Here is a 12582-nt window from a genome sequence, read left to right on the forward strand (position 1 = left end):
AATGTGTGTTGGCCAGTGTAATATAATGAACTAATGTAAAAGTAATGTAAAAGGTTTAAAAACGGCATATAATGGACTTTGAGTTTCATTAATGAATGCCAAAGATTTTTATGAACAGCCCAAGTTTTAAACTGGCATCTAAACTGGGCCTTCAGGGTGATAGCATTCTATTCAAGCATGAGCCTGTTCTCCTCTCTCTTTGTTGCAGTCCACAGAGGCCTTGGAGTTCATGAAGCAAGACCTGACAGAATTCACGCAGGTGGTCCAGCATGACACAGCCGGCACAATTGCGGCCACTGCCAGCGTGGTCAAAGAGAAACTGGCAGTGAGTGGGTACCAGATGCTGAACTAGAGTGATCTGGGTGGGAGGGAAGGAGGGAAGGTATAGCGGATCTTCTTTTCCCTCCATCATAATGCCCCCCCCCCCTTTCCCTGATGTTACTTTGGTGCATCCAATTTGGACCCAAGGGGATGCAGCCATGTCTGGTTTCTTGTCTGTATTTTCTGATTGCCCTTTAAAAATGTTTTTGAGAAGACAGAGAACTCCTCTGGTGCCACTGAAAAGTTGAGGAAAGGGCTCTCCAACTTCCTGGGCGTCATTTCAGACACATTTGCCCCTTCGCCGGATAAGACTATTGACTGTGACGTCATAACGCTGATGGCTACCCCTTCGGGGACAACAGAATTGTACGACAGTGCCAAGGTGCTTTTGCCTTCATTGTCGCCAGACCATTCCATTTCTCTCTATTTGCAGCCTCATGTGCTCATATGCTTCTCCTCATCTCTCCTCTTCTAGGCACGGCTATACAGCCTTCAGTCGGACCCAGCCACTTATTGCAATGAATCTGATGGTAAGACAAAGTATGGAGAAGTATGAGGAAAGGAATAAGCTAGATGCACAGTGGTGACGACAGCCCACAATATGCTGTTGGCTTCATAGAGCCAAACCTTTTACATTTTTGCAGTGAATGCCTTTCTTCTACCACAGCGTTTCTCAACCTGGGGGTCGCAACCCCTGGAGGGGTCAAATGGGCATTGTAGAGGGTCACCAGAGACCATAAGAAAACACATATTTCTGATGGTCTTAGAAACTACAACTCCAAATCTCAAGATCAATGCCCACAAAACCCTTCCAGTACTTTTTTGTTGGTCATGGGAGTTCTGTGTGCCAAGTTTGGTTCAATTCCATTGTTGGTGGAGTTCAGAATGCTCTTTGATTGTAGGTGAGCTACAATCCCAGCAACTACAACTTCCAAATGTCAAGGTCTATTTTCTCCAAACTCCGCCAGTATTCACATTTTGGCATATTAAGTATTTGTGCCAAGTTTGGTCCAGATCCCTCATTGTTTGAGTCCATAGTGATCTCTGGATGTAGGTGAACTACAACTCCAAAACTCAAGGTCAATGCCCACCAAACCCTTCCAGTGTGTTCTGTTGTTCGTGGGAGTTCTGTGTGCCAAGTTTGGTTCAATTCCATTATTGGTGGAGTTCAGAATGCTCTTCGATTGTATAAATCCCAGCAACTACAAGTCCCAAATGACAAAATCAATCCTCCCCAACCCCACCAGTATTCAAATTTTGGTGTATTGGGTATCGTGCCAAATTTGGTCCAGTGAATGAAAATACATCCTGCATATCAGATATTTCCATTGCAATTCATAACAGTAGCAAAATTACAGTTATGGAAGTAGCAATGAAAATAATTTAAGGTTGGGGGTCACCACAACATGAGGAACTATATAAAGGGGTTTCAGCATTAGGAATGTTGGGAACCACTGTTCTAGTAAAGGTGGGCAAAGTATGGCTGTGGCCTGCACACAACCCCAGGGTCATTTTTATGACTTCCAGAGCCCACATGGTTTTATTTTAGAGCTCCATTGTCCTCTGGGGTGTTGGGGACATTTCAACATATTTTGACTTCCCTGATCCAGGCTATTTTATGTTCAGGAGGGGCCTTTTTCCAAAATAGGAAGTGACCTCTGCTCTCTGACTGTTCCTTAAAAAAGCTACCCTTCAGCTTAGAATAGCCTTGTGCTGGTCTAAAAACATGGTGTATGGCTCCCCTTCCCTTTTCCGGGGGCATATTAGAGCAACGTTTAAAACAAATAGGCAGAGAGATGTAGCCATCCAAGATGTTTTGGGAGGTTTATGTGACCTCTCAGACTTGCCTTCCGGGCCACAATGATGCCAAAGGAATGTGTGGTGATGTATTGTGGCTTGGTCTGGTATGTGGAGAAAGCATGATTTGATCAGATCCAGGTTTAAAAACCCTGCTTAGCCATGAAACATCCCGAGTGACCTTTATTGGAAAAGGCCCATGGGAATATGATGCAGCTATCCCAGATAAGAGCCAAGTTTCCCTTGTCCTGCCCCTTCCTCCTTGCCTTCCTTCCTCTTTTACTCTCTTCTTCCTCACCTTCCCAGCCATCTGCATGATGGAAGCAGTAGGAGCTGGAGTTGAGGAACATCAAGAAAGCCAGCCCAACAGCTCTGAGTTCTCCTTATTGCAGGGTATCTTAGAGTAGAGTAGGGATGGTGAATGTTTGTGTGGGAAGTCTGCCTCCTCCCTGTTAAACCTGTTCTTCGAATAGTGGAATCTGAGCTTTGAAGAGGCAGCATGTGAACAGGGTGGAGTTTCAAGTGTTCTGAGTCAGCCTGGTCTGGTCTTGTCCCTTGTTTCTTCCTTCATTCTCCCCAGCTTTTTATTCTATTAATGAAACACCCAAACAAACAGATGTCAAGGCGTTTGACATGACAATGGTTAATACCTTCATGAAGCAGAAGAGGAGAATTCTGGAAGAACAAAGCTAGATGCTAAAATCTTGATGTTAAAACCAGGGCAACCCAATCTGAGCCCCTGGTGGCGCAGTGGGTTAAACTGCTAAGCTGCTGAATTTGCCGGCCGAAAGGTCAGCAGTTCAAATCCGAGGAGCGGGGTGAGCTCCCACTGTTAGCCCCAACTTCTGACAACCTAGCAGTTCATGCAAATGTGAGTAGATCAATAGGTATAGCTTGGGCAGGAAGGTAACGACACTCCATGCAGTCATGCTGGCCACATGACCACGGAGGCATCTACGGACAATGTCGGCTCTTCGGCTTAGAACTAGAGATGAGCACCACCCCCCAGAGTTGGACACGACTTGACTCAATGTCAAGGGGAAACCTTTACCTTTTCCCAATCTGATTGACAAATCAGTGCAATGGGCCAATCTCCTTTTGATTCAGCAGGTCAGCTGTAATTGAGACTAAGCAATGGTTATTACCTGACCTTGCCCAGGTAAAAACTTCTTCAAACATTGGCCTGAGCCTGAAGTGTTCCTCTGACATTCTTGTCACCAAAGGTCAGCATTCCATAGTTAGGCAGGCTGTGCTTCCTCTCTGACACGCAGAAATCCAGACTGTTAAAATGTAGGGAACACAGCAGACATTGCAGAATAGCAAATGGACACAGAATTATAGCATAGTCCTTTTGTGATCCAGTCTCTGCCCATCTACACCCAAAACATCCCTTGCAGGTGTCCATCTAAGCGCTGTCAATTAGAGGAGTCCGCCACCTTCTGAAAATTTCAGTTCTGTTCTATTGCTGGGCATGTCTGCATAAATAGGAGTATAGTGTCTAGATCCAGGGAAGTCATGCTATCCCTCTATTCTGCCTTTGTCAGACCACACCTGGAATACTGTGTCCAGTTCTGGACACCGCATTTTAAGGGAGAAGTTGACAAGCTGAAATGTGTCCAGAGAAGGGAGACTCAAATGATTAAGGTCAGAACAAGCCCTATGAGGAGTTGCTTAAAGAGCTGGGCATGTTTAGCCTGCAGAAGAGAAGGCTGTGAGGAGACATGATGAGTGCTATATATAAATATATGAGGGGAAATCATAGGGAGGAGAGAGCAAGCTTGTTTTCTGCTGCCCTGGAGACTAGGATGCAGAGCAATGGCTTCAAAAGACAGGAAAGGAGATTTCACCTGAACATTAGGAAGAACTTCCTACTTTGAGAGCTGTTCAGCAGTGGAACTCTCTGCCCCAGAGTGTGGTGGAGGCTCCTTCGTTGGAGACTTTTAAACAGTGGCTGGACGGCCATCTGTTGGGGGTGCTTTGAATGCGATTATCCTGCTTCTTGGCATGGGGTTGGACTGGATGACCCATGAGGTCTCTTCCAATTCTAAGATTATTGCTGTCAGGCACTTCTTCCTGATTCTGAGTTGCTTGGGTTTTGCATCCATTGTTTCGGGCCCTCCTTTGTAAGACCGCAGTACCAGGGTTGTGCTATCTTCAGCCTGACATGTGAAGATTATTTCCCCTTTCATAATTCTCAGTTTATTTTTGCCACCACCAAGGATGGCTGCAGATCTGTTATTAGAGTATTTTGGCTGATTCTGTTATGATGTGATCTATTCTCTAAGCTTGTTCCAGCCATTTGCCCACATCCATTGTGCTTTGATAGTCTTGTTTTTTTTTCCCACTCTTCTCTTTGCAGGACCTTCTCAACTTTTTGAGGCCTGGCTTTCACACTTCAATCTGAACTAAACTAAAATGTGCGATGAAAGGCCAGAAAGTTATTTTTGTTCTTTACAATATGTTCTGTCTACTTGACCTTTATGAAACAAATTGCATCTTTAACTCCTTAGGAAAGGAGTTCTAGAGGTGGAGGCGGCCATGGAGAAGGCCCTTCTCTCATTCCCACCAGCCACACTTTGGACAGGGGTGGGACTGAGAGCAGGGCCTCCTCCCTGCTCTCTACTGTATATGGCAGGAATTCTCAACCTGTGGGTCCCCAGATGTTTTGGCCTTCAGGTCCCAAAATCCTAACAGATGGTAAAACTGGCTGGGATTTCTGGGAGTTGTAGGCCAAAACACATGGTGACCCACAGATTGAGAACCACTGGTATATGGTATATACAGTATCTCACACAATGGCCACTTTATCACTTTTTTCTCTTCCCTCTTGTGCATCAGAGGAGTTTCTGGGGTCATCATCATCTCTCCAGCCCCACACGCAGCCTCCCCATGAGGCAAACCCTGCTCCTGCCTTGACAACAGAGGTCACTCCAACCCTGGAGGTATCCATGGAAAGCTGGGCCACGCTCAGCCCTACCCCGGCTGAAGCCACCCCATCTGAAAGCAGCGAGAGTGTCTCCTTGATGACACAGGTCACAAACCCAGGTTCAGCCGCCGCCACTGCACCCGCCCTGCCTACACAGACTGATGCCCAGCTCTCCAGGGCAGGTCACCTCTCCCCACGGCTGCAGAAAGTCCCCAGAGAAGACTCCAAGACAGCAGAGCCCACACAGCCCACCTCAATGCCCCAGGATGGGAAACCTTCACCAGAGAAGCAGCCCAAGGAGGTGACCGAAAGTAAGGGGCAAAACCAGCCGGACAGTCCTCGAGAGGAAGGACCGATGGACCTACAACTCTTCAAGCTTAACTCAGATAGCGGAAAATCCACTCCTTCCAACAATGGGAAAAAAGGTAGGCAGTGTGAGAAGGGCAAAATACACCAAACCCATGTCTTCCAGTCTCTGCATAGGTGGAAGAGTGGGGTAGTCCTGTTCATTTTGTCCAATTTGTATTTCACCAAAGACACAATGAATCTATTCTTGTGAGTGTCACTCATTCCTTGTCAGGAGCAATGGGTTATTTATTTATTTATTTACCCTATTTATATCCCGCCTTTTCTCTACCCCAAAGGAAACTGAAGGTAGCTTACATATGCCAATAGTTCAGTGCCTTAAAAACACATACAAAACATTAAGCTTAAAATAAATTAAAATTTATACATATTAAGTATTGTATTCAATACTAAAATCACGCCAACCAGAAATTCTTGTCCAAAGCCGCTGCGTAGACATAGTGAAATAGTTAAAAGACATAGAATTTAACATCATGGTCTGTATTCTCTACCCCGGTGGTTCTCAATCTGTGGGTCACCAGATGTTTTGGCCTTTAGCTCCCAGAAATCCTAACAGCTGGTAAACTGGATGGGATTTCTGGGAATTGTAGGCCACATGGGAACTCACAGGTTGAGAACCTTCTCTACCCTTTACCTTTCCTTTGTCTAGTTCTTATCAGTAGGAACTCTTCATCCCAAACCCACCAGATGCAAGGCTAATGCTGTGTCCAGCAGGGTGTGTTACAGGGGCTCATACTCTAGTTGGGCAAGTACCAACTGGGTGTAATGCTTTAACCTTTGGCCTATACTATCACAACATGGGCTGACTTAATTTCATTGGCGCCCCCGGTGGCACAATGGGTCCCTTGTGCCAGCGGAACTGCTGACCAAAAGGTTGATGGTTCGAATCCGGGGAGCGGGGTGAGCTCCTGTCTGTCAGCTCCAGCTTCCTGTGCAAGGACATGAGAGAAAACTCCCACATGATGGTAAAACATCCGGGCATCCCCTGGGCAACATCCTTGCAGATGGCCAGTCCTCTCACACCAGAAACGACTTGCAATTTCTCAAGTCATTCCTGATACGAGAAAAAAATAAAAACCTAATCTCATGGGGTTGATAGTTTGAATTATGCACCACATGCATCAAGCTCAAGGTCCACAGGCCAAAACTGGCCCTCCATCTCATTTTATGTGGCCTTCCAATGCTGTGCTACAACTAGGTAGAAATTATAACTAGAGCTGATGGGAATTGGGATAAATTAACATCTAGGGGCTGCAGTTTGTTCTGGTTAAGTCAGGAGAGGGGTTTTGATTGAGAAACAAGGCTTGTGGAGATGATGTCAGACTTTAAAATGCCCTTTCACCTTTCCCCAGCCTCAAGGCCATATGGGGTGCTGGGTTGCAATTCCCATTATCCCCAGTCGTCATAGAAGATAATCAAAAGTGAGGGGAGTTGTTGTTCAATAAAATCTATTGACTTAAGTGATTGTTGGCCCTCTGTCTCCTTGAATTCTCCATCCATCCATGGATCCAACGACCCATAAAACTGATGGTGTCCTCAAGGAAAATGAGTTTGACACCCCTGCTGTACACCATGCTGGCTCACACTATTATGTTGCAGTCCTTCCCAATCTTAAAAGGACAGCCAATGTATACTAGTTACTGTAGGTTGTACGTCAGAAATGGCAAAATCACCCATGGAATCTCGCAAGTCCCAAACAACTTATAGATGCACAACAGCAATTGCCCTGAGTTCAGGTTGTGAATAATTTCCCATCTGGAAAGCCTTGCAGTTGTGATCCCTAGATTGTCCTCCCTCTTTCAGGTTCAAGTACAGACGTCAGCGAGGATTGGGAGAAAGACTTTGATCTGGACATGACCGAAGAAGAGGTTCAGCTGGCCCTCTCCAAGGCGGACATCACTGGGGAGGTGATTCATTATTATTGTTATTGCTATTATTATAACATGGTGTTTATATCCCACTTTATGTCTCTAAAAAGAGATCCAAAACAAAACAATACAATACGGAGCTTGCATCCTTTGGTAGTTTAAAACAGGTCCCTAAACGTGGGGGCTTGTAATTTTTATTGTCTTTTTGGTTTCACAGAGGTTCAGATCTTCTTACCCCACCCGAGTCTCTCGCTAGACACAGCATTCTATCTATCTATCTATCTATCTATCTTACCCACAGGTTTTACCATTTTTATTCTTTGCATCTGGCCTTGCTCACCCTTGTTTAATTCTTTTATCATTCCATACTTTGTTTTATTATGTTTTTGCTTTTATTTTATTGCATTATTATGTTATTGTTAAGTATTTTTATTTGATGTTATTGTCTGTTTTATATTATTTTATTTTGCCTTATTGTAATAGCTTGGGCTTGGCCTCATGTTAGTCAGCCCAAATCCCTTTGGGGGGATGGTGGCGGGGTACAAATAAATTATTGTTGTTGTTGTTGTTGTTGTTGTTGTTATAGGGAGGCCCTGTTCTCAGTTCCACCAGCTTCGCAGGCGTGACTGGTGAGGATGAGAGACAGGGCCTTCTCAGTGGTGGCCCCTCAGTGGTGGCCCCTCCCTAGTGGGATTAGATTGGCCCCTTCCCTCCTGTCATTTCATAAACAATTGAAAATGTAGCTTTGGAAGCAAGCATTTGGCCCAGAATAATTATCTGTGCACTACAATTGGGATTGGCTTTGGACTGATAAATATTATTATCTGATTATCTGGCTTTGTATCTATGCACAATAGTTTAATATTTACATGTGTTGTTTTAATGTTGTTTTGAATTGTTTTTGAATTGTTTTGAATTGTTGTTCTTCAGGCATGGAATAATGCCACTCACGTAAGCCACCCTGAGTCCCCCTTGGGGTGAGAAGGGCGGGATATAAATGTCGTAAATAAATAAATAAATGTTGATTTTGATGTGTAAAGTAAAATATTTGGCAAGCGATTGATTACACTATATAACCAGATTTGAAAAATGTTCCGTTCCTGATTTGAAAGTGTTATTTCCTGTTTAATTGTGCAGACCACTTTGAAAGTGGTTGTTCTACTCCAGGAACTTTTTTTGTGTGGCTGCCACTAACTATGTTGAATTGGTTGAGACTTGATGAGATATTTATTGAAAAACTAGAGCAAAATGTGTTGCTCCCCAGAGATATTAAGCAAGCCCCCACCCTGGCAATCTTCAGGAGGAGCCTGAAAACTTGGCTGTTCCAATGTGCCTTCAGTGATTGAATTTATGATAATCCCTGACCAAATATGCCCTCAGAAGCACTTTATTTTTTGAATCCTCCCACAAGGATGGTAAAAACATCAAAACATCAGGGCGTCCCCTGGGCAATGTCCTTGCAGACGGCCAATTCTCTCACATCAGAAGCGACTTGCTTCCCCCAGTGTTTTAAAATTTTAATATTTGAATCTGGCCCTGTCCACTGTGATCATTTTTAGTGTTTTAATGTTTTGATTTTATATTGTTGCTTATTTACATTGGTTTTGTATTTTGTGTTATTTTATTTTCTCATTTTTGTTGTATTTTTGTGTTATATTGTGTTTACTGTATTGATGGGCGTGGCCTCATGTAAGCCGCCCGAGTCCCCATGGGGAGATGGTGGCAGAATATAAATAAAATTTATCATTATTATTGTTATTATTATTATTATTGTTATTGTTGCAGGACGTCCCACTAAAACAAAGTTTTTGAAGTTTAATAAACCTTTTCTATGTTTTTATGATAGAACCCATTAGGAGATGGCCCAGGGACAAAATTTGGGTTATAATAATAATAATAATAATAATCTTTATTTATACCCCGCCACCGTCTTCCCAATGGGGACTCGGAGTGGCTTACATGAGGCCAAGCCCAGAACAACATGTTACAGCAAAATAAAATCAAAACATAAACAACAAGCAACATAATCAAATTTACATAGAAGGGAAAAAATATAAACACAGTAACAAAATATTGTTGCATATGTTACATAGTATTATCTCAAGCACTGAATTGAGTTTAGCACAGGCATGGGCAAACTTTGGCCCTCTAGGTGTTTTGGACATGAACTTTCACAATTCCTAACAGCTTACTGGCTGTTTGGAATTATGGGAGTTAAAGTCCAAAATGCCTGAGGGAGGGCCAAAGTTTGCCCATGCCTTGTTTAGCACAATAGAAAGTATTGTCGAAGGCTTTCATGGCTGGAATCACTAAGTTCCCTGTCGTGGTCCCTGTGAATCATACAGGTGGTATTTCCTGCGCCTGCGCAGAGCCATCGGAACCTTCCAGAGATATAAAAGATACAATTTTAGATCAAGCCCGCCCACTCCCCTCTGCCCATAAATAGCCAGTGGGCGGGCCCCAGCCTCTCAGTTCTCATATTCCGCCTGAGCGAGCCTAGGGAACCTACTTTCGTACGTATTGGATATTGGACTGCCTCTATATTTTTTGATTGTTGCATCCTGTTCTGTGCTAAGGATATCAGCCACAACGTCCTTCAAACGTTGTGCTAAGTCCGAATAACTATCCGGACAATGATGGGCACTCTCTGTGCCTCGCGTATCTGGGGGAGGGCCACCTCACGCAGGCCTGTGCCATCTGCAAAGCCTTCACCCCCAGACTCGTAAAAATAGGGAGCTGAGATTAAAAGCCGTCCTTTACGAGCGGGCATTCCTCCCTTCTGGCCCTTTGACTATGTTGCCAAGCCTTGATTCCACCGGAGAGGGCAACTTACCTGAGGCGAGCAAAGAGCCTACGAAGAAGAAGGCCAAAAAGGCCAGGCCTAATGGCCGCCAAGATGGCGTCCAGGCCCCTTCCCGGTCTGGCAGCCCTTCGAAAAGGGCGTGAAATCAACCGGGGCCGACCCCGATGGCGGGCTCTCAGCCTCCTTCAGCGTACAGGGAGGCGCCCCGGACATTGGAGCAGCAGCAGCAATCTTCTCTTCCCATCCCGGCTGCTGGGGCTCCACCGGCCATGCTGCTCTCGGCCACGCCGCTGACTCCTCCCATGGCGATCCCATCAACGTTGGCGCAGGCTCCGCCCCCGGCGCCGACTTCGGCCCCGCCCACAGCGCCGGCGCCAGCTGCGGAGGCTTCTTTCAGCCCTCCGCCCATACTGAGCCTTTCGACACCGGCGATTTTGCCGCAGGCACTTGAGAGCCCCCCTGCTGGGTCCTTGCAAGGAATGGAGCCAGAGAACGCCGATCTCGGGCCTCCAACGCTCTCGGGCCTGCTTCCCCTGGATCCAGGATCCCCAGCTTCGACCCAATATGCGGGAGGCAGGGTCAGAAGGCGGGCGCGCTCACCATCGCGCTGATCCCGCAAAAGCGGCAAGAAGAGCCGCAGATGCAGATCTCCCTCATCTTCGTCCTCCTCTTCATCTGGCTCCTCATCCTCCTCATCTCCAGAGAGGGGCTCCTCGCGTTATTCAAGATCCTCCTCCAGATGGAGTGGGCCTCCGGCTATGCCTCCTCCTTTTCCCATACAGCAGGGTTATTGGCAAATGACCCCTCAGGGCTATGTTTTTGTGGACCCATCCATGATGCCTCAACCCATGCCTGACCAGCGGCGGGGGCTCCATGATGCTGCTCCCCCGGCGCAAGCAGCAAGGGGGATCGCACCCCCACCCGCCGTTCCTGTGCATGCCCCCCCCCCCCCCCCCCAGCTCAGATGCCTGCTGCTGAAGCTCCACTGATGCAACTTGTACCTGCTGCACCGGCCAGCTAGCCTGACTAGCTCCCAGCCCGCCCTGTGGCGGGACAGGACCCTAAACTTATTGACCTTGCTGATTCAGATTCATCTGGTGAGCCTTCTGACTCTCAGAGAGGGGCTAGAGATGTTGATATTGACTTGCCTTTGCCCCCGGACTTTAACAAATTTGTGGCTTTGATTGGCCGTATGGTCAAGGCTCTAGACCTCCCTGCCCCCAAGGTGTCTAGCTCCGTAGAAGACCCCATATTTCCATCCGATGAGCAACAGACCCCTTCCACTTCCGCCCTACCACCATTGCCCTATCTGCTTAAGCTAGCTAAGGTGGAGGAAGTCTCACCGGCGCATTGACACAATGTACAAAGTTGACCTGTCAGCGGCGGATTGGGTTTCGCAACCCACCAAGCCCAACACCATCGTGGCCGAGTCTGCCAAGGCCAGACGCCCTAAGGGCGCTTCCTTGGCCCCCCTAGACAGGGAGGGAGAACGCTCATGGATCGTTTCCACAATCCAACTTGCATATCCCATGGCGCACAGGGATCCCCCTTCTCAGGTGTGGGGGCACTCCGCAAGGGCGGTGGCCACATCCGCAGCCTTCATGAGAGGTGTTCCTCTGGATGCGATTTTCAGAGTGGCTACCTGGTCGTCACCTCTCACATTCGTATCTCACTACAAGATGGACATCGCGTCTAAAAGAGATGCGGAATTTGGAAGGGCAGTCCTCTTCTCAGCGGTGGCATGACGCCCACCATCCTCACTCACCAGCTTGTAAGTCTAACACATGTATGATTCACAGGGACCACGAGAGGGAATTATAGGTTGCTTACCTGTAACCGTAGTTCCCTGAGTGGTCTCCTGTGAATACATACAATCCCGCCCGTCCTCCCCTCATGTCATGCCTCCGGGTTCCAGCTGCTTTGCGGCATAAGAGAACTGAGAGGCTGGGACCCGCCCACTGGCTATTTATGGGCAGAGGGGAGTGGGCGGGCTTGATCTAAAATTGTGTCTTTTATATCTCTAGAAGGTTCCGATGGCTCTGCGCAGGCACAGGAAATACTACATGTATGTATTCACAGGAGACCACTCAGGGAACTACGGTTACAGGTAAGCAACCTATAATTCTTGTGGGTTTTTTTGGGCTATATGGCCATGTTCTAGAGGCATTTCTCCTGATATTTCGCCTGCATCTATGGCAAGCATCCTCAGAGGTGAGGTCTGTTGGAACTGGGAAAAAGGGTTTATATATCTGTAGAATGACCAGGGTGAGACAATGGACATTTGTCAGTTGGGCTAGTTGTGAATATTTCAACTGACCACCTTGATTAGCATACAATGGGCTGACTGTGCCTGGAGCAAACTCTTCTTGAAAGGTAATTAGATGTCCCTGCCTGTTTCCTCTCTGCTGTTTTTGCTGTTGCAATTTTAGAATTTTTTAATACTGGTAGCCAGATCTTGTTCATTTTCATGGTTTCCTCCTTTCTGTTGAAATTGTCCACAT

The 12582-nt window shown here is 46.6% G+C and overlaps 1 protein-coding gene across 1 annotated transcript in view; it reads left to right on the forward strand.

The window, feature by feature from the left end:
* Positions 1 to 12582, forward strand: part of LOC137095578 (BSD domain-containing protein 1-like) — a 33668-nt gene that overhangs the window by 19733 nt on the left and 1353 nt on the right. The window contains exons 3-8 of the mRNA XM_067462358.1: positions 209 to 325; positions 536 to 703; positions 797 to 851; positions 4478 to 4519; positions 4957 to 5469; positions 7214 to 7317. Coding sequence (XP_067318459.1) covers positions 209 to 325; positions 536 to 703; positions 797 to 851; positions 4478 to 4519; positions 4957 to 5469; positions 7214 to 7317 — 999 coding nt within the window. The remainder of the gene's footprint in view (positions 1 to 208; positions 326 to 535; positions 704 to 796; positions 852 to 4477; positions 4520 to 4956; positions 5470 to 7213; positions 7318 to 12582) is intronic.

The sequence above is a fragment of the Anolis sagrei genome, chromosome Y (assembly GCF_037176765.1).
Source record: "Anolis sagrei isolate rAnoSag1 chromosome Y, rAnoSag1.mat, whole genome shotgun sequence".
Classification (NCBI taxonomy): domain Eukaryota; kingdom Metazoa; phylum Chordata; class Lepidosauria; order Squamata; family Dactyloidae; genus Anolis; species Anolis sagrei.